A 27,568-nucleotide genomic window follows, 5' to 3' on the forward strand; every position below is an offset into this window, starting at 1 on the left:
CATTTCCCCTCATCCTATGGTGGGCTGGTTCAGTGCTCTGCTCTGTAGTAAACTGCTGAAATGGTGGGTGGATGCAGGTGAAGGGGGACGTCGCTTTATTTGGCTCACAGTTTCTGTTCTGCACAAAGACTTCCTGTTTTTACCAGCTGCTCTTCATGTTGCACCCAAAGCAAGGTTTTGTTTTTGCTAGTTGGCGTAAGGATAGGTGGACAACATCGTGTATCAGAATGCCTCTCATTTTATGTGTGTAACACTGACTATATGTGTGTCCTGAGATGGTATGCAATTGCTTGTTTGTGTTTCAAAGTTTATGACAGAAGATTGAATTTTTGCATTATCAGACTCCAGAAATGGTCCTATATTGTCAACCCTGGGTGTTTGAGTGCCACCATGAATACCTATACTGCCATTCATTTACTGATTATCTCTTAGTATGAATTATTCAATGGGAGCTCTGCAGCAATCATTATAACATCGATTGTGTCAGGCTGATACCACCTGCTGTAATATAATGATGCCATAGGTTAGTAAAAATAACAGAAAACGTGACCGTTATGGCATTAAAGGCTACTCATTACATTGACATAGGCTACTCAGGACATTCTTTCTGCAATACTTCTGCAATTTGCTATTTGTTTGTACATCCCGTGGCTTTAGGATTGGGTTCACGACCTATTCCGTTGTGAAAATGTCAACACAATGTTCACCAACTGTTATCTCGCAGCCTATGTCTTTGAGCGTTGAGTAGCCTAGAGAGGAACTGCTTGCTAATGTTTGCGGTTAGACAGGACAGCTTTCTGGAACTCCCACACATTCGTAAAAGCAGACCAACTGGTTTTTTTAAATTATTATTAGTGGAACCATTCAGTTCCTTTTGGAGGCACTGTCAAAATGATTGCTGACTAGTCCCCTATCAATAGACACCATCTTCTCTATTCTATCCCAAATAGATTGTTTGCCATAATCAAATAGATTGTTTGTCTGTCATTTGTCGCTTTCTAAAATAACGTTTCATAAATATTCCAACGTATAACCAAGATAAGCAGAAATGTTTTCGCCTGGCAGGCTATGGCGCACCTCAATCAAATGGATTTAGGTTATTTATAAGAAAAGCCAAAAAGTCCAATTGTACTCAAATAGTATTGAAGATACATCACTTACAGCAGTCCTACACCACAGTAAAACATGTTAGGGTCTGGTGTACATGCAGAACATAGAGATAATAAATGTATGTATTTGAGATGTTCAGTAGGCCCCGTGCTATTTGTCAGTAGGCTACCTCATTCGAAACTGTTATCGTAGCCTTACTAGTCTTATATTTGCATATGCGCAGCCTTGGCTTGGCTAGTCAACGCGAATGCTCTGGTAGTGTCGATCGTCCTCATGTTACATAGGCTTTGAATGTTAGTAGAGCTTATTATTACAGCCGATTTAACACGGCGTGTGGATGATGCCATGCGCCAGTAAAAGGAAACGTCTTTAAATATGATCATCTTAAATGTGCACAGGCTCTCAGACGTTGACGTATGAACTATGATTGCAAAGATCTGCGCTCTTCCCCAGTGTAAGGGATCGTAGCCCTTGTGTTATCAAAATGTGAAACGTGTAAACTAGCCAGATACAAGTTTCATATTAACAGAAAATATTAGGCTTTAAGGATGTGGAGACCACTGCTAGTGGATAGAAAATGTAGACAAGTGTGAACTATAAGAGTCACCCAGAACCCTCCATTGGTCCTTAGTTTGAGGTAGGCCTGCCTGTTCACGACAAACATACAAACACATCGTACAAACTTGAGTGATGGAACATAACCAACGCCACGGGTGGCACATGGCTTTATCTTTGAAGAAAAGTAAGACCGATCGTGGTCTGTATGTTCACTTCTGTCCAATCGCCTGTTGGTTTGCTATATGTTTAAGGGTGACTGGTTGACCTGCCAATACCCACAAGAAATTAAATAAACACAAGCCTTCGGCTGAATTTAGACGTGTTTGTGTACGTCAAAATCTATTTGGCCTGTTCGTGGATATTTTGGGTCGACTGTAGGCTAGTGTACATGCCAGAATCCCAAGTTTCAGTTTCCATATTTGCGAGATTGCATCAAGTAGAACAACGGTTGAAGACACGGAGGCCACTTTAGTTCATTCCTTTGTAAAGGTCCGATTAAGCAATCGCATGAATAATGAATAACTTCAAAAAGCATAGCCTAGAAAGCTGAACATGAGCGTTGTGGCGAAGAACAGGCCACCTACCATATGCAAACTTTAGAGATGATCCCTCCCCCCAGTTCAATGTTCTGGGAGATCTCGCAGAGCACACTGTAGATCTTCACCTCCTCCCTGACACCCAAATAGACTTCGGAGTCGTGTGGCTTAACGGCGAGGAATTGTAAACTGTTGTGTTCTCATAGTCAAGAGGATTCTCCATCCTGACATCAAGGACTGTCGAAAGGAACATTATGGAGAACTAAAATGGAATTATGACCAACTGATAAGTCTTTTAACGCAGAGGTAAGTGGGTGGTTTGCCCTACATTTTAAGCATCATAACTGTCTTTATCGTGTTGTGGTAGGCTATTGGCGTGGACAACATTACGAGCATCGCGTACGCCGGTTTTAAAGACGTCGTCACCTAAATATAAATGTTTGTTTCATGCATGACTGGCTAAATACATTGCTGTATTCCCGACAAGGAAACATTTTGGTGGTGTATTCTTTTTCAGTCGGTGTCAGTTACATATTTTGATGTGCGCCACGGTTACAAAAAATCCCTTACGCATGTCACCTCACTATGACGGGCTACAGTATCACAGAAACTTAAAATATCAACGAAGCTATAACATAATGTATTCAATACGATTTGCGATTTACGCGAATACAGGCTTTACAAATAATGTGTTTTATGGGGGTTATTTAAGTACTGTTGATATGGTCGCCTTAAATAAAACGATTTGGCCAGTAAAGATGACCGCTCTTCTGTCCATGATGAAGGACCTCGTAGGATTTGTGACGCTGTTCGTACAATTGTCTTGTGTCCTTTATTTGTGAGTGCTTGTCGTCTGTATGTTAAATGTATAGTTTGACATATACCCCAATAATTAAACTTGCATTTTTAAATGTGTGTATTTCAAGGCTAAAAAATGAATGATTGACACTGCAATACATCTGTTGCTAAATCTCAGAGTAATATTATTAAGGAAAAGTGCTAACCTAAATGTATCTTATCTATTCATTTAGATGCATAACCAGTGGTAGCCACATGCATTTGAAAGATCCACCTTTACAGATTCTCGTAAAGTATCGCAAATGTAGTTAATTGAACCATGCAGTACTGTGTGTCTGAGGTGTCTGTTTGTACTGTCTGCTGAAGCTCACGTGTATGGTTGTGTGTCCGGCAGTGAGGCTGTCTGTCGATAGATGACTGGCCTCCCGCCATGGGCATGCAGGATGTGTGGGAGGCGGAGGGCCAGCAGGTCACCGTGGACTTCCTCCTGCCCACCGGCATCTATCTCAGGTTGGACGTGTCGCGCAATGACACCATCTCTACCATCAAGAAGGTAATTTGTCCCATCAGGCCATATGTTGGAAGTGGGCTGCCTCCACATGTGTGATCCAAGGGGCACCATATTGCAACTAAGTGTGGCAGCAAAGTGTTTGGAAAGTGGCACTGGCAGGAAGTCACTCAAGTCAATTAGTAGTCTGGGGGACATTGGCCACTTATAACTTGAAGGGCTTGACTGAAAACATTGATGGTACTACTACATGATACTAATGGATGCATAGGTTATGAGCAGAGATTTGACTAATTGCAAAGTACAGGGTGACAGTTGCATCAAGAAGTCACCATGGCCATGTTGCTGTGAGATGAAGACATTGACCATTTAAAGCTAAGAGGTCTTGACTGAAACATTGGTGACTACTCAAAGTTGTGGGCATACTGATGGATGTATATTTTTATGACCAGAAATTTGATTGCTTGCATGATCTTACAGATCTACTGTATCTAATGTGGAACAGAATTGTTTTCAAAATCACCCAACCATAGCAAACAGCTGAGAACCTCTATTAGTACAGTAGTCAAATGACTTTTACAGTGTCCTTCGTTCTTAGTGATGTATGTTCGAGTGGAAATTCGTTGTTATTCAAGGCTAAAGCAAGGATTACTGGCTGCCTTTAAAATCAGAAGATTATTTACATTTGATATTCACAAAAGTGAAAAGCACTCTCACAAAATCATTCATCAAAATCACCATACCCAGACTGCCAGATGTATAGGATACAGTCAGATGTCTGTATTGAACAGAACGGCGTGTCCATTGTGACTAATACGGACCCTAATGGCTCTCTCTTTGAAAGCACTGCATTTGAATGCAGTGCATCTCCTTTTTCACACATTTGCTGTTGTTCGTTTCTTTCTTTTTTATATCTGTGGATGTTGTCGTTAGGCCAGATGATTCTAATTTCTATGTACACGTGTGTTTAAAAGTTGATGTGATGTGTGTGTACATGCATTTGGGTGACAGTTATCACGTATACGTGCATTTAAATGTATGCATATGTGTATGCATGTGTTGCTTAGAGCGTGACAGTGCTTGCGGTAAAAGACCAAGGTTGTGTGTGCATGTTTGTATGTGTGTGCATGTTTGTATGTGTGTACAAATTTAGTACAAGCTAAATCTGATGGAGGACGTGCACAGATGACTGTGAATGACCACATATGTGTGCGTGTGTGTGTCAGATGCTGTGGCGTAACGCGCAGAGCGAGCCCCTCTATGGCGCGCTTGGTGACCCCGATGCATACGTGTTCACCTGCATCAACATAACAGCGGAACGGGAGGACCTGGAGGATGAGCAGCGGCGGTTGGGCGAAGTGCGGCCCTTCTTGCCCATCCTGCGGCTGGTGGCCCGGGAGGGGGACCGTGTGGAGAAGCTCATCAACGCCCAGATCAGCCTCCTCCTTGGCAAAGGTCTGTCCCTAAATCTGTCAGTCAACACCTGGCAGGGTGTTTACTGGCTCTTCCCAAGAGCGCGTATCCACCTCTATCTCCTATGTCACCGTGTGTTTGCTTGAAGAAAAAGACATAGTCATTGCATTGAACTCTGGTCTGCTGTCAGGCCCCACAGCACAATCTGTCTCTTTCTGGCTCACTGGCTCTCCAGTTGTCATTAGATGTTTGCTTGGGTTTCGCTGGCAGCTTATTGAATGGTAGTTAGATAGCAGTACCTGCATATTTACCAAACATGTAATAAGTGAATTAAATAATAATTTGTGTTATTTTTTCCCTTTATGTTTCTGCTATGTAAGATAGAGAAGCCCTTAATTTAATACTTGAGTGTTATATTTCTTATTTTTGATCAGTTAGCCTCCTCTACAGATTGATTCCTTGTTTTAGCACCAGGCCAGGTTGTTCAGCAGCAGTCAGTCACACTAATAATGACATATGACATAATACCTGCTTCCCTCCACAGGTATGCATGAGTTCGAGGCGCAGAAGAACCACGAAGTGAACGAGTTCCGCACCAAGATGCGCACGTTCTGCGAGGAGCGCGCCCAGGAGCGCCAGCGTCTGCCGTGGCACGAGTGGATGGAGTACAGCTTCCCCTGCGACCTGGAGCCCTGCCCTACTATGTCACACAGTGGGAAGTTACGCAACATCAAGAAGATCTTTGTCAATGTGAAGTTTGAAGCCAGTGAGGTTAGACCGTTGTTTTCTGTTTTGCGTTTTTTGTCCTCAAACAAGTTAGAACTGATGCTGTATCTGGAGTGTTTTTTTTGCAGAATTCTATGCTATTACTTTCATTGACCTACATATCTACATGTTTGCAAAAACAACATGGAATTACTATAACAGATTCTAGTGTGTAATTTCCCCACCCACACCAAGCACCTCTGCAGTGTCAGTGAGAGGCAAAACCATGCCAAATGTGAATGCAAAATGCTGTGGCATTTCAAAGACTTCCAGAAAAAGTCCTCAAAGTTGAAAGGCACCCCAGTCGGTCTGATGTCGACTGTCGACTAGTACTGCATAAACATGCAGTCAGTCTGATGTCGACTGTCGACTAGTACTGCATAAACATGCTGTCGACTAGTACTGCATAACCATGCAGTCAGTCTGATGTCGACTGTCGACTAGTACTGCATAACCATGCAGTCAGTCTGATGTCGACTGTCGACTAGTACTGCATAAACATGCAGTCAGTCTGATGTCGACTGTCGACTAGTACTGCATAAACATGCAGTCAGTCTGATGTCGACTGTCGACTAGTACTGCATAAACATGCTGTCGACTAGTACTGCATAAACATGCAGTCAGTCTGATGTCGACTGTCGACTAGTACTGCATAAACATGCTGTTGACTAGTACTGCATAAACATGCTTGACTTGTGCTGCATAAACATGCTTGAAGGGAATGTGGCCTGTGATTGGGTACACCACAGTACGCCTGACATTTGACACTCTGTGTCTTCAGCTCATAGATCAGCACATACAAGGCCTGTGTTTTTTCCCTTCTTCTTCTTTAAATATTCATGACGATCCCTGATTGATTTCTCTCTCTCTCTCTCTCTCTCTCTCTCTCTCTATCTATCTATCCATCTCTGTCTCTATCTTTTTTTCCTCTCCGTGTCGGAATCGAATGACTCCGTTTTCTGCGCCTCGTCCGGCCCCCAGGAGAGCTTCATGCTCCAGGTGGAGCCCCAGGACGTGCCGGGTACGCTGATCGGCAAGGCCCTGAGGAAGAAGGCCACAGTCTTCCGGCCGTCCAGCAAGGAGAAGCCAGAGGACTACACCCTGCAGATCCACGGGAGGTGGGAGTTCGTCTACGGGAAGTACCCTCTCTGTCAGTTCAAGGTGCGTATCAGTAACACTGCACAGTGAAATACCTCTGGATGTATTTTGTAATGTTGTACAGGTTTGCATACCTCTATGACCATCATGTCTACCCCAACCACTACTTACAAACAATTATACTTTTGAAATTTTTAATGAAGACTTTCCTACCAGTTAAAAATGTGAAGTAAAACAGCAGAGTTCAATGTCTAAGCTCAGCTCAGCAGACAGAGTGCTTTCATGCAAAAAAAAACGCCTCACAGTAGCCCCCGCCGTTAATTTTAGACTCCGACTGGCCTTGATTCAGATTCACTTCTCTTCAGACAACGTGGGGGTCATTGTTGATCGTAAAACTCCTGCTACCTGCTGTGGTGACTCATAGCTGCACCAGGGCTCCTTAACGGTGAACTACAGAGAACATAATGAGATTTGAGCTGCATTATATAAATGAACACAGGCCCCGGGATCTGATTGTGATCGCACCCACCGCACTTCTTTCTCTGGAGCTGGATGTCTGGTCCTGTTTGCTTGTGGATGCAGCAGAGCAGCTGCTTTGCAACTATGAAATTCTCTCTTTTTTCCTCCCCCACTCTCTCTTTTCTCTCTCATTTCTCTCTCTCTCTCTCTCTCTCTCTCTCTGTCTATCTCTATGTCTCTCTCACCCTCTTGCAGTATATTTTCTCGAGTCTGCACGGCGGCCAGACTCCGTTTTTAATCATGGTTCATCGCTCTACCATCAGCAAGTATCAGGAAGATCAGAGCTGCTTGAGCAACCAAGTCTCTAAGGGACGGTCCTCGTCCAAACCTCCCCCACTGCCCCTCAAGAAGGTGAGAGGCTTGGTCTTTTATTAACAGAGGACCACACTTGTTTTCTGCCCCTTGCATTTTGTAATTCAACCTGTGCTCTGGACTTTGACTTAGAGTAAAACACTTCCTTGGCGGTATAGCCTTCACAGAAAAATTACATATTCAAATCTTTTACACTTTTTTACACATAGTTCAGTTCAACCTAGATCAGTTGGGGTTCAATCTTGATCAGTTGGGGTTAAAGAGTAAAGAAAAATAAGTGTTTGCATTTATAGCCCTTAACCCTTGTAAATAAAAGTAACACTCAGTGTTCAAGTGTTTTACAACTTCACACATTGTAAAATAGTTTCCGTTCTTGTTGTGCGCGTGTTTCATTTTGACTTTGCGCGAAGTACACAAGAATCTACCACACCTCCTTGTTTACTTCTTCTGCAGAGTAACAGACACATAAGAAATGAAAATGAACTTAAACAGAGTTAATCTACAGGTGACTCCGTCTTCCACTTTCTTTACAGCAAAATACCTCCTCCCTGCGGTCCATCCAGGAGCCCTTCTACATCCAGCTTCTGCAGGGCAGCCGAGTCAATGCAGACGAAGGCATGAAGGTGGGACCATTTACGTAGCGTTTGTTTGGTGTGTGTTGTGACGCTTGGTGCGTGGGTGCAGTCGTGGGTACAAAATGCTGAATAACTTAGGCTGACTGCAGCTCATCTTTGGAGGTAGCAAGAGGTACGATTTTAACCGGTGCGGTCATGTGACCCCGACCACACATTTCCCATAATTCATCAGAAGCGGTTGAGTGAAACTCTTCAAAAACAGGAAGTGGGGAGGGACTATCTGGCTTTCACGGCTCTCTCCGGGGCCCAAATTCTTAGAAAAGGCCAGTATGTGTGCTCACACACTCACACACTCACAACTTTTTTTTTTGGCCTTATGGCAGTGAAATGAAAAGTCATGCTGTTTGTGACAAGCCATGTTGCTTGGAGTTTAAAATATTTTCCCTCCTCTCTCTCTCTCTCTTCCCCTTTCTCCCACTGTGTGTGTGTGTGTGTGTGTGTGTGTGTGTTTGTGTCTCTGTCACACAATAAATGCTGACCATTTTTAGTGCTGTGTTTTCACTCACTGATGTGCTGCCCCCATGGGTTGTTTGATGAGTATGAATTGTAAAATGTTTCTGCGTCAGTCTATTTTCTGGTTTATGAGGATGCTGCTGGTTTATATTTGGCTACGGAGAGTCAGTGCACTTCCGGTTTTTCCTCCGAGTAGCCTGTGAGTCATACCAAATAGTGGCTTTTATGAAATGTCCTCCTGGGTCTCTTTTGCTGGAGCAAATGTGTCCAAGATACCCTGCACTTGAATACTACCTGCGACCTCGCTTGTTTTGAAATATAAAAAATAAAAAAATGAATGATTCTTTGGATTTAAAATCCTTAAAGCATTACAATTATTAATAATATTACAGACATATTATATATTAAGAATCGGTCCCCTGCGCAATTCAAATCAAATATACATTCCAAGCTCTGAGTAATAGACACCTTATTACACGGCAACGTAATCATGACGTAATCTTTTCCCTCCTTCTCTCCACATCCGTCTCTCAGCTCGTGGTCCAGGCTGGTCTGTTCCACGGGAGTGAGGTGCTGTGTAAGGTGGTGACCAGCAGCGAGGTGAACGTCTGCTCGGAACCGGTGTGGGACCAGAAGCTAGTGTTCGACATCAACGTGGGGGACCTGCCCCGCATGACCCGCCTCTGCTTCGCCCTCTACGCTGTCGTCGCCACCACCAAGAAGCCCCGCTCTACCAAGAAGAAGAGCAAGCGAGCAGTAAGTACACTGAGATAGGATGTTTGAGCAAGCGAGCAGTAAACACACTGAGATAGGATGTTTGAGCAAGCGAGCAGTAAGCACACTGAGATAGGATGTTTGAGGAATCAGCAGTAAGCACACTGAGATAGGAGGTTTGAGGAATCTGGTGGGTGGGACTGTGCAAAGGAGGTGAAGCAAGCTTGTACAATAAGCTTTAACAATGCTGATTGTGTCACAGTGTGTTTGAGGCGTTTATGATTAAAACAGTAATCTGTTCCGAAGTGGTCATTAGGAATCTTATTGCGTTGAATAGTTGTTAGCACTTCTACTTCTAAAAGTTGGTAGAATCATGGTAATCAGTGAATAGTCGAACATCTAAAACCTTAGTAACAACCCATAATAACCCACATACTACTTAATAGTTTCCTAGTTCTTTCTAAACAATAATCTAGCAATTGTTGTGGTAACTAGTTGGTAACAAGTCTGCAACAAAATGGCAATATCTTGTAGTTAATACGTAATTATTTAACAATTGATCACTTTACTTGATAACTTCCAGTCAAGGTAAAGAGTTATGACTTAAGAGTTAAATGTTAATAAAAACAATAATTCAGTAATTGCGAGAGTGCCAGTATTGTCAACAAATGTTGAATAGTATTTTTCATAGTATTTTCCTCATCATTTTCAAGAAAGAAATGAACTACGTTTTGAGGAAATTACACGGTATCACGGATGTAAAATGCTGAATTGCCGGTTAATATTTATTTTTCTTGCTATGTCTGTATGACTAACCTATGAATGAAATGACAACTAAATGGTATTAAATCTGCAAAATGCAGATTCACATTTTCCCATGATGTATCTTTGTTATTGCATTTACAGCAAATTAGACATTCCTGTGTGTTGAGGTAATGACTGTATTCCTGTATTTTACCATTTTACTAGGCAACTACACTGGCCCTCCCCTAATCACAGAATAATTTTGTGACATTTTATTAAAATAATAATTCAGTTTTATCAACATGTTGCTCTTACATGGTGGCCAATAGAATACTGCTGGAATTACTGACAAATTACTTCCTTAATTAATTTAAGTACATATTAAGTTATTACATTCTGTATATTTTTGTTACCACAACAAGTTGCGGGGTTATCATTTAGAAGCAACCTAGAAATTGTTCAGTAATTTCTTATGATCTTATGAGTTGTTGGCTCTAGATCCATTTGCGCGATACTACCCAATCATTACCGATTTGTTAAGGAAAGTGCTACTAAATAGTCGATAAATCGGCAGTAGGCAGAAAGGCAAATGAACAAAACTGAAAACACTGAACTGAAAACACAAACTGAAATGAAATGCCTGCCTTTGTCACAAATCTAGTGGAGGATTTCTCAATTTTGTTACCGCGGATGCTGAAAAACAATCCACTTCCTCTCAAATCTCTGCCTTCATGTTCATTCATCATCTGCCAGTGCTTGTGCCATACAGTGATCTCGCATTAGATTTTCTCATTAATGAAAACGGCATTGTTAATGAATAGTCTGTCATTTAAGCCATAGCTAATATATATACAGTGGGGAAAATAAGTATTTGAACCCCTGCCGATTGCGCAACTTTGGCCACTTGCAAAGAAATGTGTGATCTATAATTGTAATGGCAGGTGTATTTTAACAGTGAGAAATAGAATATCAACAAACAAATCCAGAAAACATTTATAACATTTATGACTTTATTTGTATTTGATGCAGAAAATAAGTATTTGAACCCCCAAGCAAACAGCAAGAATTCTGGCTCCCAATGACCAGTTATGTGCCCAAGAAGCACACAGATTAGTCCTCATTAGGCCTAACAAGGTACACCTGATCTCAACTGGTGACGTGTATAAAAGAAACCTGTCCAAAGAATCATACTTCACACCTTCAACCTCACCACCATGGGCAAGACCAAAGAGTTGACCAAGGACGTCAGAGATAAGATTGTAGACCTGCACAAGGCTGGAATGGGTTACAAAACCATCGGCAAGCAGCTTGGTGAGAAGCAGACAACTATTGGTGCGATTATTCGTTAATGGAAGCAACACCAAACAACTGTCAATCGCTCTAGGTCTTGGGCTCCATGCAAGATATCCCCTCGTGCGGTATCGGTGATCATCCGAAAGGTGCAGAATAACCCCAGAACTACACAGGTAGTGAATGATCTCAAGGCAACTGGGACCACAGTCACCAAGAAAACCATTGGCAACACACTACGCCGTAATGGTTTGAAGTACTGCACCACTCGCAAGGTCCCCCTGCTCAAGGAAGCACATGTACAGGGCCGTCTGAAGTTTGCCAATGAACACTTAAATGATTCTAAGGAGGATTGGGAGACAGGATGTGGTCAGATGAGACCAAAATCAAGCTCTTTGGCATCAACTCGACTTGCCGCGTTTGGAGGGGGAAGAATGCTGAATATGACACCATCCCCACCGTCAAGCATGGAGGTGGAAACATTATGCTTTGGGGCTGTTTCTCTGCCAAGGGTACAGGACGACTCCACTGCATCGAGGGGACTATGGATGGGGCCATGTAACGTGGAATATTGGGCTTGAACCTCATTCCCTCATTCCCTCCCATTGAAAACGCAACCTTAAGGATTTGGAGAGGATCTGCAAAGAGGAGTGGACCAAAATCCCTCCTGAGATGTGTGTAAACCTGGTGACCAACTACAAGAAAAGTCTGACGTCTGTGCTTGCCAACAAGGGTTATTCCACCAAGTACTAAGTCATGTTTTGCTAGGGGTTCAAATACTTATTTTCTGCATCAAATGCAAATTAAGTCATAAATGTTATAAAATGCAGTTTTCTGGATTTTTTTGTTGATATTCTGTTTCTCACTGTTAAAATACACCTACTATTACAATTATAGATCACACATTTCTTTGCAAGTGGTCAAACTTGCGAAATCGGCAGGGGTTCAAATACTTTATTTTCCCCACTGTATATAGTACCTTCAGCGAGAAGGTAGCAAGGTTCAGAGGGTATGGCCTTACTTTATTCTAGTCTACTCTACTCATTATACTGCACTATACTACACTATACTATACTGTACTATTGGTTGGGGACTTCCCACAGCGACCACTCCTCACTGTCACATGCAAGTACTCATATCCAACAACCTAACCTAACCAATATAACAATTGCCCAACCATAGATCCTGGGCTGCAGGATATCACAACAACAGCGCACAACTGGCTGGTGACATCCGCAACATACAACGCACGGGGTAACTCCTTCATAGCGCAACATACGCTGTCTGTAGCCCACAGCTGCTAAACACAACATGACTGCCCAACCATGAGCAGCAGGATATAACAGCATCACTGCCTTCATGAGCATTTTACTGGGAGTTTCAAGCAGGCGCTGTCCTTCATCAGTGTTATGTTGAATTAGGCCCACAACACCTCCAAAACGCTACATTGGAGTCTGGCTGTCCCAGACCCACCCTTCTCCATACTCATGATGGGTTAGGACACATGCCACTACCGCATTTTCAGCAGCCTCAGACAACTCCATTGAAGCTCCTTTGAGAGACCATCCTCGAAAACCCTAATCCAACAGAGTTGTTGTGGTTCATTTAGCTACAAAGCACCTATCTCCACTGGTCTTGTGAGTGCTTTCCAACCTAGTTCCCTCGCTTCTGTTACCAGTTCCATATACTTTAGCTTCTTCCATTCAAAGGCTTCCTCAATCGCATCTTCAAAGGGAATCATTAGATCAATATAGTAAACAGTGCGCTCACACTCAGAATACAACACCATGTCTGGTTTCATAGCAGTCATAACAATATCCTGTTGAGTTCGAAGTTGCCTTCCAACGCAGCCAGCAATCTTCAGTCCCACACTTTGCCCCATTTGCCAGTACTGTTTGTATGTGCTGGTGTCCACTTTTCTGCCCCTCTCGCACAAAAGAAAATCTACTGTCCCCGTCATTAACTGACAAAGAGTTTACTCAGCTTGTTTATTCCCAAACAAACACGCAAATTATTTAAAAACCTGATTGTGCCTCCACATGGAGCGACCCTGGGTCAGGCTAGTTTTATACCCAGACAGATTATATTTTAATGAGCCCCAACACCCAAGCACAATTTGCCGCTTCTGTCTTCACCCACCCACTGACTGCTTCTGTGGAGTTGGAAGGGCATCATAAGGCTCCAACAATTAATTGAATGCGGTTAGCGTCCATAGCCCAAAATTCTCTCCATCCAGTTCACTCCACTATAATACACTATACTGTATGTACTGTACTGTACTGTACTACTATACTATATTTGTTCCATAATCGTCACAGTACAGCCTAGCTTCACACTTAAGAAGTAGGGTTGGCAAAGTCAACGCCTCTGTCCCATCACCTTTCCTCAGTTCACTTACTCTGAGTGATGGCCCCAGTAATGTCTGTAGTAGTCGTCGGCAGCTGTTCGCAACCCCCGCCGTACCACTTCTGCTTTCTGCAGCCCTCCTGTTCCCGCTCACAGAGATGCCGCCTCAGTCCGGTACGGGGAAAAGAGAAGCAGCTCCTCGCCTGCAGTCAGTTTGTAGTCATTTTTTTGTTGTTGTTGTTTTCGCTGCCACAGTCTATATTTGTACGCATGAGGTGTCAACTGATGAGTGTACTGGCCATTCTCTGTTAAACATCTTATTTTAAATCAAGATTTCAGCATTTAAGCAGGTTGATGAAGGGTTGGCACAAAGAATAGTTACAAAATAATGACAGTATTATTATTGAGATCGTTTAAAAATATTACTTTTATATAAATATAAAGAAACTAATATTATATCCTTTAATAGTAATTTCCCTTTTAAAATAATGGACTTTTTGCGCTTTTAATTATGATTACAAGTGTTCAATTATGCACTTCACAAAGCAATGAGATGGTGTCCCTCCACACAGTGATGCGTTGAGAACATACCACAAGTGGAAATTCTCAGTAGGAGTTACCAAGTCATGTAGTATAGAGATGTGTTAGTTGTGTTAATCACTTTGGCTTGGCAGTTATTCATCTGAAGACTCGGATCAGGCCATGTGCAGGTGCTGAGCTGAGCTGAACTGACTCTCAGCGAGGAAATGAAAGTGATGTTTGAATCAGTGTCTCAGTGGAAAGTCTGTGCTCTGATTGATTGTCTCTGTCTACCAGGACTGTCCTTTGGCATGGGTCAACACCATGGTCTTCGACTATAAGGACCAGCTGAAGACCGGGGAGGCGTCTTTGTCCACGTGGCCATCAGTCCCAGGTGCCTCATTCATGGGAGCTGTTTTGTTGATTACTGTACAATATATACACTGTAGTGTTATGTTAGTGTTATTTTATGAGACTAATATCAAAATAGCATGGCTTTTCTAGTGAGGTAAATGTTTCCAGTTGCACCTGTAGATGCTTTGGAACTCACTGTCAGTGAAGGTATGCAAATTTCTGACAATGGGGGTTTTTCCCTTTTAAGTAAAAGAGAAAAAAGCAATTATTTACATACCAAGTAAAGCCATTCAAAAGCATTAAAACGCTTTGTCAAAAATCACGTTAGTTGAAGTGCATGATAGATATGATGAGTAATGTTTTCTGTTTTGCTCAGCTTTTGCCATAGCTGTGGGTTAATGAGTACGTGCTCTTGATGTAACAAGATTAGTGCGGTGACACAGTAACTGTCAGGGTTGGACAGTTAAAGCAGACAAAAACTGCGGTCGGTGTGTGTGTGAGTGGGGGTCGGGAAAGGCTGTTTCTGTAGCTCAGCATGTTGCTCTCCTCTTCACCACTCTGTGTGCAGATGATAAGGGCGACCTCCTGAACCCCATGGGCACTGTGGAGAAGAACCCCAACATCGACAGCACCGCCTGTCTATTCATCCGCTTCCCCATCATCCGACCGCACCCTCTCTGCTACCCCCCTCTCGACAAGGCAAGACCCGCTTCTGGGCACACACATGCAAACATGTCTGGAGTGTGTGTGTGTGTGTGTGTGTGTGTGTGTGTGTGTGTGTGTGTGTGTGTGTGTGTGTGTGTGTGTGTGTGTGTGTGTGTGTGTGTGTGTGTGTGTGTGCTTATGTAGATGAATGCACAATACACACAGCTATGCACTTGATCACATGCTTACATGTAATACACTTACAAGAATGATGTGCACACATACTTCACGCATACATCATTGTTCATCGAATGTCCTTGCTCGTCGCTCTGTGCGTTATATTTTGTCGAAAGCCGCATACTTCACTTCGCTTGGAGAAAAAGGTCTGCTCAGTCACTCACACAGTCTTTCCACCATGTTTAGATAAGTGGGCTGGAGATAAATGGAGAGAAGGCCGCTGCCACAAAGGAGGAGGTAAGGCTTGTGTGAAGAGATTTTAAAAGGAGCCTATGAGCGCGCCACCCACTATTATGCCACAGTGCTATTATAACCTATTAGAGCATGGAATATGATTGACAATCAAACTATCCAATAGAGGTTCACATTCTGCTTTAAAATAAATGATTTTTTTTTTTGTTGATGGTATGCTTGTTTTGTGTCACCTTTCACCTCAACTCTGGACTCTCAGCATTCGAAGCTGAAGGTGATCATGGACAACAAGAACTACACGGAGATCTTCGAGGACGAGAAGGAGCTGCTGTGGAAGATGCGAGGGGAGGTGCGTGAGCGCTACCCTGACAGCCTCTCTAAGCTCCTGCTGGTCACCAAGTGGAACAAGCACGAGGATGTGGCTCAGGTAAAGACTGTACTGCCCAGCAACAGCACCATATGGGCCATTGGTTCACTATTTGAGAGAGCAAAACTGTTCATTGTGATAGTGGGTCTGTGGGTTTTTGTTAATACGTTGATTCATTCAACTTTATTTTTAGAGTTGTTATTTGTTTTTTTGGTCTTTTTTTTCATAAAAGCATCTCAAACCTTAGGCGTTCTCATGAACAACACCTCCAAGAACTAAGTGGTTGTATAAGATTAGCAGTTGCACAAGTGTGCTCCTTATCAAGTGTGACTGTCGTCCAATCAGATTGTAAGTCTGCTGCGGAACTGGCCCGACCTGCCAGCCATTCACGCTCTGGAGCTGCTCGACTACTGCTTCCCTGACCCGCACGTACGCTCCTTCACTATTCGCTGCCTGAGGAAACTGCGGTAGGCCCAAAACCAAGAACTGCCCAAGTGTTTTCCTGTGTATTTCAGCTATCTTTTATCATCTGTGGTCAGTACATCATAGCTACATTTGTAGATACTGGTTTTCTCAGAAAAAAGGGGGCCTCCACGTATAAACTCAATGACTGCCTCAGGCAAGGGGCCTCAAAGGAAGGACTGTCTCTGAGTTGTTGTGAAACACATACATGGTTCCTTATATACCAACTTCATGGTAGGAAGTATTAGACAAATATGTCTGACAACTAAATTGTTATTTATTTAGTTAGGAAAGGAAGAAATAAAAACAATGTTCAAAAAAGATTGTCAAAATACTAAAAATGACAGACCATTTATGATGACAGAACTGTTATGGTAGCACTGTATTTGGAGTTAAAAGCTCTTTGTATGTGTTTGCAACCCTAATCTTTCCTCTACAGTGATGACGAACTCTTCCAGTACCTACTCCAGCTCGTCCAGGTCTTGAAGTATGAGTCTTACCTCGATTGCGACCTGGCCAGGTTCCTTCTCGAGAGAGCCCTGTCTAATAAGAGGATAGGGCACTTCCTCTTCTGGCACCTCAGGTAAGCCTAGAAACCTCCTATATCAGACTTGCCTCTTTCTCTGAGAAGAGAAAGTACTCCCAGGCTTAACCAGAACTCTCTGGTTCCTCCTCAGGTCTGAAATGCATGTGTCCTCGGTCAGTCTGCGGTTTGGCCTCATCCTTGAGGCATACTGTCGAGGAAGCATCTATCACATGAAGAGCCTGGTGAAACAAGTAAGGACGGAAGCATTAAACAGTGTCCAGTTCTTGTTGTCTCTTTCCCTGAGTTTTTCATTCTGCTTTAAGTAAGAGCTGAACTTTGATTTTCTCCTGAGATCAATAGATATGAAATATAGTAGCATGATATAGTATTGTGCAGTGCTGTTACCGTATGCAATGCAAGCTTTTGAAAGGTTATATGTATCTGCTAAAGAAAATCTATACACTGGCATGATTGCATGTAACTACAGCTCACATCACATCCTGTTTTTTCTATATCATATATTGTTAACATTTTTCTCTGGCACTCTTTCCCTGGATGTTTCTATCGCTCTCTCTCTCTTTCTCTCTCTCTCTCTCTCTCTCTGCCTGTCCACCTTTTGCTGGGGCAGAATGAAGCTCTGAATAAAATGAAAGCCCTGAACGACTTTGTGAAGTCGGGTTCTCAGAAGGCTTCACGTGCACAGACAACGGAGGACATGAAGTTGTGCATCAAACAGGATGCCTACATGGAGGCACTGTCTGACCTGCTGTCGCCACTCAAACCCAGCATCATCCTCTCAGAGATCTGGTATTGCAGCTGTTTCTCCACTTCTTACTTTTAAAAAAGTGCTTTTTGGGGTTCTTTAGAAGTTGTAACATGTAGAAGTTACTTAGTATCGGTGGTTATTGATATTGCAAAAGTCTTAACCTGTAGTTCCCCTTCGAGGTATGTGCGAATGATAGTTCAAGATCCCATCATATAAACACATGTGTGAACATCACTTCTGTTGTAACCGGAGTGGTCAAATTAGTGTCCTACTTCCTGTTTTTTAGCGCAGACCGGTGCAAGTTCATGGACTCTAAAATGAAGCCCCTTTGGCTGATGTACAAGAATAAGTGGATGCAGTCTGACACTGTGGGACTCATTTTTAAGAATGGAGACGGTGAGAGAAGCGATCATTTACTTCTACTACTGTTTGCCTTCTAGGCTCTGCTCTCACCACATTGAAATGACGACTTTGGTTGATGAAGGTCTGCAGTGATTGCCGCTTTGTTCTGTTGTGTGCAATTGCTTTCAGACCTACGCCAGGATATGCTGACCCTCCAGATGATTCAGCTGATGGACGTTTTGTGGAAGAAGGAGGGGTTGAACCTGAGGTTTGTAGTTCGTTTGTCCATTTTGTTTGCTCCGTTTGCCGAGGCAACGGCACTTCTTCTGGAGAAAAAAAAAAATTCACTGACTCTCACTCTCTCTCCCCCTGCCTCTGTGCATTCACCCTAGGATGGTCCCCTATGGATGCCTCTCCACGGGCAACAAGACGGGCCTGATCGAGGTGGTGAAGAACTCGGACACCATTGCTAACATCCAGCGCAACAACAGCAACAGCGCCGCCACGGCCGCCTTCAACAAAGACGCCCTGCTCAACTGGCTCAAGTCCAAGAACCCAGGGTGAGCACGCACGCACACACACGGTGTCTTTTACCCGCACCTGCACCTGTCTGTCACTGATTTAGCTTTGGGAAATTACCTTGGGTAATTTTCTTACTCGGTACTACACAGCTGGTGACGTTAGCGATGGTGTTAAATATAAATGTCTCACCTTACTTACGCACAGATGTTCTTTTTGTGTACTGTGTGCTATTCTTTCATCTGTAGCAGTAGTTACCTTCTCTTTTGCAGTGTTGAAACTGTGTTTTTTGCAATCCGACATCATATCAGACTTCATGATGTGACAAGGGATGGTCTTAGCTCAGATAAACAAATGCATGAATGACCGGCTTTGGCTGGGAGTGGAGTGAACGACTGGTTGTCGGCAGGAATTTGGCTACACGCGGAGAGGCCTGGATGGCACTGAATGCCACGCCAGTGTTTGGGCTCGCCGACGCAGGGAGACACTGGTCCCCTCAGGGTAAATTATAAATCAGATGATGGGCTGCACTGACGCTGATTGCCGTCATTGCCCTCCGCGAGAGACGTCATGTTTCGACTTCACAAGGACCTTTTGTTAACCAGTCTAGTATGTGTGTGTGCTTGAGTGTATCTGTGTGTGTGTGTGTGTTTGCGTGTTTTTTTAATATGTGCACGCTTTTTTTGTAGGCACCCTCGATTTGTACAAAAATAAGTATAAATAAGTGTGTGTGTGTAGCAGATGTTGGCTGATGCCCAAATTCGAGTTTCACAGAGAGCCCGGTCAAAATAGACATAGATCTAGAGGAGATTGTGTTGAGAATATTTCTTGTGGTCAAGGTCATTGACAGCAGTTGTGAAAAAGGAGAATGGGCTGCCATTAGTAGCATGAGTTGCATTAGAAACAGTGCAGGTAATCACTGGAGATTAAATCAGCCGTATGTTCTCCAGCTTCTGTTTGATACATGAAGTCCCTGCTTGATTCGCTTCGCTAAAACATCCTCATGTGGGACTAGTTATTTGCACAAGTTCCCTACTAACTGGACTTGGCACGAATGTGAGTTGCAACTTTGCAATGCTGGTCCGGTGTAATCTTCCGGATGTTGGGGTTGAAGTTGATGAACACATTTCTTTTACACAGTCGCAAAGTGTGTTGTGTTCTAGCGCAGGTTCCAAAGTCTCTAGTAGGTGTCCAGAAGGGAAGCCTGAAGAAGCAAGACGCTCTCGTGTGGTTACCATAGATTCAAGGGGGAAATGCAGTTAGTCTTTCTTTTTTTTTTTGTTGTTTGTCAAACCCACAGGAAATGTTGGTTCATCTTGTGGCACAAGTGCTTCTGACAGGCATGCAACCTGGTGCTGCAATGATTAAATATGATAAACCCAGTGTGCGTCTAGACTGGGCCAAAGACAAATGTGGTGCTGTCAATCATCTGCTGCCTGCAGACCCATGTTGCACTTTATCTGCAGAATGTTCAACAGAGAGCTGAGGAGCTTCCTCTCACTCAGCGTGTGTGTGTGTGTGTGTGTGTGTGTGTGTGTGTGTGTGTGTGTGTGTGTGTGTGTGTGTGTGTGTGTGTGTGTGTGCGTGTGTGTGCATTCCTTACTCTCTTGCCAACAGGGACAAACTTGATGAAGCCATTGAGGAGTTTACACTGTCCTGTGCTGGTTACTGTGTAGCTACCTATGTCTTGGGCATTGGAGACCGCCACAGTGACAATATCATGATAAGGGAAACGGGGCAGGTAATCATACATTTCTTTGTATAAACAAAAAAGTAATGGGACTGAGTCATTTTTTACCTGCATGTGTCCATCTCAGTGGGTAGATGCCTAAGAATTGCACTGTACATTCAGATGACGGCAAATTTGCCATGGGCATTTCCTGAATTTGTAAAAAGCATAAAGAATTCACATTACAGTGTTTCATTCCTTCTCTGTGGGAAAAGATATCATGACATTATCTAACAATACATCAAATTTAGCAACACCACAAGTTTGTTTTTTATAATATATGATGGTACTCAAAAAAGAGAGATTCAACACTATAGCAGCCTATATATTGTCAGTATAATGTCTGGATAAGTCTATTCCTCATGTCTTTGTTTAGAAACATATTATATATCTTACAAAACATGTTTTATTGCTAATAATGTTATAAGTACAACATTAGTATGTTTTTTATCTTTGGAAGTTGCGTAAAATGTCTCATTGGTTTCCTCTGTCTCTGCCTTTTAAGCTGTTCCACATTGACTTTGGGCATTTTCTGGGGAACTTCAAGACCAAATTCGGGATCAACAGGGAACGTGTGCCTTTCATCCTGACGTATGACTTTGTCCATGTGATTCAAGAGGGAAAGACCAGTAACAGCGAGAAATTTGAAAGGTGACTGAAAACCTCAGTATCTCAGTGAGGAGGGAATACATGAAATAACTGGTATGATGCAATGCTCCTTAAAGATGGTGAGGCCCATTGCAAAAGGTTAATTTTATATGTCTCGTGGGAGGTGGTTTTGGAAGGTTCATCTGTTAAAATGAATAGGGTGTGATTCTCTCCCATTTTAAGCACTTCTAATGTAGAATATAATAGAATAGACTTTATTTGTCATTGTGCATTGGATACACAACGAAATTTGTTTGTGCAACCACTAAAAAAAGTGCAGTTGTGCTGGGTGGAGGGTATGAGGGTTGTGTGATTGTTTAGTTCTGTGATGGCCCTGGGGATGAAGCTGTTCTGCAGTCTGGAGGTGCGGGCTGTAGTGGCCCGGTAGCGCCTGCCAGAGGGAAGCAGGGTGAAGAGAAGGTTTGCGGGGTGAGTCTCATCCTTCAAAATGCCACATGCTCGGCGGAGGCAGCGTGTCCTAAAGATGTCGTCCAGGGGAGGCAGTGAAAGTCCAATTATTCTCTCCGCAGACCTTATGACCTGACTGAGGGATTTCCTGTCCTTGTCTGTGCAGTTGACATACCATGCAGTGATACAGTATGTGAGGACACTTTCAATGCAACAGTGGTAAAAAGACTTAAGCAGCTCGGAAGACAGGTTGTTTCTCTTCAGTATTCGCAAGAAGTAGAGCCGCTGCTGTGCTTTCTTGACTGTGGCGGTTGTGTTACTCGACCATTTCAGGTCCTCTGAGAGCATAACCCCCAGGAACTTAAAGCAGGAGGTCCTCTCCACTTCCTCACCATTGATGATGAGGGGTTGAGGGTTTGCCTTTTGCCGTCTGAAGTCAACTATGATTTCTTTTGTCTTTTTGACATTCAGGGTCAGGTTGTTTTGCTTACACCATCCTGTCAGTCTGTCAACTTCGTCTCTGTAGGCACTTTCATTTCCGTTGGTGATTTGTCCTACCACAGTCGTGTCATCTGCAAATTTGATTACTGTATTTGAAGTGTGGGTGTTGGTGCAGTCATATGTGTAGACGGAGTAGAGCAGGGGACTCAATACACAGCCTTGTGGAGCTCCGGTGCTGAGGGACAGGCTCGAGGATTGGTGAGGACCCAGTCTCACTGTCTGGGGGCGATCTGTTAGGAAATCCTTAATCCACATACACAGGCTGTAGCTGAGGCCCAGATCAAGGAGTTTGGTGATCAGCCGGTTGGGGACGATGGTATTAAAAGCCGAGCTGTAGTCTATGAAGAGGAGTCTCACATATGTCTCCTTCTTGTCCAGGTGTGTCAGCGTTGTATGGAGGGCTGTGACGATAGCATCCTCAGTGGACCTGTTTTCCCTGTAAGCATACTGATGCTGGTCCAGGGAGCGAGGGAGGGCAGCCTTAACGCGCTTCGCCACCAGCCTCTCAAAGCACTTGGCGATGATGGGAGTGAGCGCCACAGGTCTATAATCATTTAAAGTGCTGATGTTGCTTTGCTTGGGCACAGGAATAATAGTTGCTGTTTTAAAACAGGTTGGTACGACCGCTTTGGCTAAAGACATATTAAAAATGTCCGTAAAGACATCTGCGAGCTGGTATGCGCATTCTTTGAGCACTCTTCCTGGAATGGCATCTGGTCCCTCTGCCTTCCTTGTGTTCACAGACCTGAGGATGTGTCTTACCTCCTCTGCTGTTACCATGGCTGTGTGGTCTGTGCCAGCAGGTGGGGGAACAGCTCCATTATCTAGCCCAGATGTCTCGAAGCGGGCATAGAAGTGGTTGAGCTCCTCTGCTAAGGAGGCATTGGTGTTTGTGGGTGGGTTGCGGCTTCCCCTGGTAGTTGGTGATCTGTTGTATGCCTTGCCACACTTGTGTTGGGTCTCTGTTGGTGAAGTGGCCCTCAATCTTCTCCCTGTACATGGCTTTGGCCTGCTTGATGCCTTTTTTCAAGTTGTGCCTGGCTATGCTGTACTGTGCTCTGTCACCTGATTTGAAAGCTGTGTTGCGCTCCCTCAGAAGGGCCTGGACCTCCCCAGTCATCCAGGGTTTCCTGTTAGGGGGAATCCTGATGCGGGTGTTGGTGGTGATATTTTCAATGCAGGTCCTGATGTAACAGAGGACAGCAAAGGCATACTCATTCACATCCTGATTAAAAAACAAGGTCCAGTTTGTTCGTTCAAAGCAGTCCTGGAGCTGTAGAGATGCATCTTCAGGCCACTTCCTAACAGTTTTGATGGTAGCTTCTTGTTTTTTAATGATGGGGCGATATGCTGGAATCAGGGATAGTGACAGGTGATCAGACTGGCCCAGGTGTGCGAGGGGTGAGGCCCTGTATCCCTTTTTAATATTAGAATACACACAGTCCAGAATATTTTTTCCTCGAGTTGCACACTTTACGTGTTGATCAAAGCTGGGCAGCACCGTCTTGAGGTTGACATGGTTAAAGTCACCAGCCACGATAAAAACGCCCTCTGGATAAGTGGTCTGCTGTGGAAGTGTGGAATGTGGAAGTGAACCGCACTTCAACGCTACCTACAAAACACGGCATTCTGGAGCTAGACAAAGTCATTTCTTTACAGCTCTCTCTCTCTCTCTCTTTCTCTCTCTCTCTCTCTCTCTCTCTCTCTCTCTCTCTCTCTCTCTCTCTCTCTCAGGTTTCGGGACTGCTGTGAGCAGGCCTATAAGATACTGTGCAGGAATGGAATCTTGTTTGTGAACCTCTTTGCTCTCATGAGAGCTGCTGGCCTTCCTGAGCTCAGCTCCTCTAAAGACATCCAGTACTTGAAGGTAGGGTCCTGCACAGCACAGTACAGCTCATATCGTAATGCATACCATATAATAATCATGTTGTGTTAACACAAGGGTAACTACACATGCACTAATAATGTAAAGCTTTTTCAGTGAGATAACAATGCTGTCGATATTATACTGGTAGTTAGTGGTGTATAGGCTATCTGTCATAGCTTTTCCTTCCTCTACCATGCTTATAGCCAGAATTAGTCTGAACAGTAACAGAATAAACTGAATTTTATGTATCAAGATGCTTCAGAGTAATGTGGTAATTGCTTAAGCAGTTGATTCAGACATTTATTTTCCTGTTTCTAAGGACTCACTGGCTTTAGGGAAGTCTGAGGAAGAGGCACTGAAGAATTTCAAAGTCAAATTCAATGAAGCTTTGAGAGAGAGTTGGAAGACCAAGGTCAACTGGATGATGCACAGTTTTGCTAAAGACAACAGGTGATGGGACAGATGGAAGACCCATTTAGAGCCATAGAGGGTGAAAATTGCACTGCAATTTGTCTAAGCCTGCATGTACTTCTTAAGAATAGTCTCAGGCAAATTGACATGAATTCCCTCAAATCTTCTGCAAATGCTTATCAGCATACCATATTCATTTGAGTCAGAATCTGTGAAAGCTGCATCTCTTTTTCTCTGGATACCTTAACTCTGATAAACATTTTGACAGTAATTCATCTCAATGTAGTGCCCACTCCATTGTAAAAGGTTAGGTTTCCACTTATACTACATAATATTTGTGGATCGATATTCTACAGATAAGTAGTGGGCCATTATCGTCCAAACAGTCACTGGTTATGTTTTGGTTTGGTTCTCAACAAAGCCATTATGTGATGAAAGGGCAATGAAGATCTGTTTTTCACTCTGCAGTGACATCTAGTGGTATTTCTGAGTCAGTGCCGTTTAGGCAGACATGCAACAGCCCCCTCACACACAAACATGCACTGTGTCTGAGTGCCTACCTTATTTATTTTTGTATTTATTAAGACCTGGATTATGAAATAATTAACTTAACTGTTTGATAAACTGTACATTAGAAGCTATACACCAAAATCATCAACCAACCAAACACACACACACACACAGCATATACAACACATGAAGGACAAGTGGGAAATCATGTGGATTTGGTTGACTTAAGTGCGACTATTCTTTTAAGACCCACTTTAATTTACTGAATGTTTACAGTTTCCATGAGTAAATCCATGGATTGGCCTATGTATATTTCTTGGAAGGACCCTAAGACCTTAATAAGCCATGAGAACTGATCAGACCTGATCAATGGACATAGTTGACTGCAACTAAATTGTGAAATGCATTTAAAAGGTTGCTTATTCAACCTGTGTATTCCAGCCATTAATTAGCTTATGAAATACGCTCACAGAAAAGACTAGTATGCTTATTTAACTTCACAGATGGAACAAAAAACATACTAGCTATATTTGTGGGTTAAAGATATAGAGGTATAAGGAATATGTAGGTGACACGTAAAGTGTTCCTTTTTATGGTTTACATTTATGATGTTTTTTCTATTAGTTTATTTTGTTTATAGGTGTTTTAAATATTTTGGTTGTCTGTGTTCATGTTTGGTCAAATGGTACATTTTGTATTTGTGTAATTTCTGCTTGGCAGAGGCACATTTGGAAAAAGATATGAACTATAAGTGCTATATATTTAGCTTTTTGAAAATATTTTTTTAATGTTTTATTGCTGATAAAGTCTTAAGTGTTTGAACCTTGCCTTGAGAGATAACACATTGTGTGTATGATGAGTAAAAGGCTTATTTTTCAGTGATTTTGTTCAAATGTTCAGTAGGTCAATGCCCATTCTTGAGCTTTTCTGTAGTGAACTGTTTTGCAGAGAACTGTTTTGCTACAGTTCAAAATACTTTTCCTTCAACTTGCCGTCATAAGATTGACATAACCCTGTCATAAACCGTATCATGGCTAATGGTTTATTTTGTGGTCTAATCAGTAATTATAAAGTCAACCTTTAAAATGACTGATGCTATGGCAGCTTATAAACAATATGACAGGCTGTTATAGCATCCAACATTTTGTCTTGACAATTACTGATGATTGTAATATGAATACCTGGACATCACTGAAAATCAGCTGTCATGATAGCTAATGGCATGACATGGCATCTGCCATTACCTGTTCATGACAAGATTATGTCACTTTTATGACATAGGGTTCATGTTAATGTTATGACTACTGAATGGGTTACTTCATCTTAGATCATTGCAATTGATCTACCCCTTGAAAAATGGCAGGGCAAGTTAGAGAGCTAGAAATTACTGATTAAAATAGATTTATACTGGAGCTTTCAGTCTGTTTTAGCACTGTATGTTCCATTGATGCACTTGTAAGCTACTGTATGTGCCTAAGCATTTTATTTATGATTTGCTCTTTTGAACTCATCAGTGTACAAACCCATCATAGAGCCAAATTACACTCTGACATAAGCATATTATAAGGGCATGTAGTGAAAAATGATGTCTGACAATGTCTGACATTCCACTATAGGAATTAAGTTATTTCTAATCGTTACAAATGAAGGTATTTGAAACATAAATCAAGTTAAATGAATTGATTTGTGTTTCCTGTTCTATGAAAGGCTGGATGACTATGGGTCTGTACCTCTGTTTCTCTTGATCATTTCTTCTGTTGCACTCTTATCAGCCCTTCCCATTATATCACTGATGACAGAAAGGGTCTTAACAACCAAAACAGTCATTCCAAAAGTGTGAATCAGCTTAATATGAAATTGGTAGGAGCACATCCTACTCGTTAGAGCTCATAATAATAGATTTTTCCTCCATATTTATTTTTGCTCAGCCTACCTTTAGCATCTTATTTGGATGAGCAAAATATGATGTTAGGGGTAGATAGAGCTGAGCCACTATTCACTTTGATATCTAATATCTCAAAACTGTTGTGGGTGTGGGTTGTACAGTGTAATTGGAAAGGCTTTTGTACTCCAGCCACTGATGGTATGAAGAATCATTTTGCGATGGTCAGTTAATTCTTATCATAGTGATATATGGGGGTGGGGGCTTACAGGCGTGAACATTCACTGTTATCATTTGAAGAAGAGCACATTGATTGTGCATCTGTACTGATACTTTACGGAAATGTGTTAAATAAAACTGCTGTAAAATGCCTACAAAAAACTGAAGAGCACAATGTTTTTTTCATTACCACTGTTCCTATGATACCCAAGATTTCTCCATCAAGCTCCAGAGGCCATAGTGTACATTAACATCAGCTGATATTTCACAAGGTCTATGAGGCCGCAGGTTTATCGGGTGTAAAATAACTAGAAACAGCATAACACATATGCCTAGTTTTGTTCATTCGTACTTTCCACACTATTTGGGCTTCTGTCCATCCAATTCGCATGTTTTAAACACATTTATGAAATCCAGCTTAAAGTAATGCAAGTCTGTACACAGCCGCTGTGTTATACACATTAAAAATGGACACTCAAAGATACAGTGTGTAGTTTTCACTGGTATCTATTAGTAGAAATGGAATATAGTATTCATAATTGTGCTTTCATTAGTACATAATTACCTGTAACTATGAATTGTTTTTGTTAGCTTAGAATGAGCCCTCTTCCATGGAGTCTACCGTGTTGCATCGTCATGTTTCTACCCTAGCAGTACAGTAGTAC

At 42.6% G+C, this 27,568-nt stretch overlaps 1 protein-coding gene across 1 annotated transcript; it reads left to right on the forward strand.

Moving 5' to 3' along the window:
- Window positions 1-1,741: 1,741 nt before the first annotated feature.
- On the forward strand, window positions 1,742-27,065 carry pik3cd (phosphatidylinositol-4,5-bisphosphate 3-kinase, catalytic subunit delta). Its single transcript, XM_031566277.2, has 23 exons — window positions 1,742-2,510; window positions 3,397-3,555; window positions 4,737-4,965; window positions 5,468-5,694; window positions 6,670-6,849; window positions 7,501-7,656; window positions 8,151-8,240; window positions 9,240-9,461; window positions 14,616-14,712; window positions 15,241-15,371; window positions 15,741-15,791; window positions 16,006-16,173; window positions 16,459-16,580; window positions 17,015-17,158; window positions 17,253-17,352; window positions 17,730-17,908; window positions 18,154-18,263; window positions 18,399-18,477; window positions 18,602-18,769; window positions 20,346-20,469; window positions 20,963-21,108; window positions 23,749-23,881; window positions 24,201-27,065. Exons 2-23 carry the CDS (start codon window positions 3,433-3,435, stop codon window positions 24,333-24,335), a joined length of 3,114 nt encoding a protein of 1,037 aa, XP_031422137.1. The 5' UTR covers window positions 1,742-2,510; window positions 3,397-3,432; the 3' UTR covers window positions 24,336-27,065.
- Window positions 27,066-27,568: the final 503 nt, after the last annotated feature.

Source organism: Clupea harengus, chromosome 4 (genome assembly GCF_900700415.2).
Source record: "Clupea harengus chromosome 4, Ch_v2.0.2, whole genome shotgun sequence".
NCBI lineage: Eukaryota > Metazoa > Chordata > Actinopteri > Clupeiformes > Clupeidae > Clupea > Clupea harengus.

Bases quoted from the DNA above. Each gene is read 5' to 3' on its own strand.
- pik3cd (XM_031566277.2), top strand. From the start codon at position 3,433: ATGGGCATGCAGGATGTGTGGGAGGCGGAGGGCCAGCAGGTCACCGTG. The intron at 18,770-20,345 runs GTGAGCACGCAC...TCTTGCCAACAG, and splicing joins CTCAAGTCCAAGAACCCAGG to GGACAAACTTGATGAAGCCA. The intron at 23,882-24,200 runs GTAGGGTCCTGC...CCTGTTTCTAAG, and splicing joins AAGACATCCAGTACTTGAAG to GACTCACTGGCTTTAGGGAA.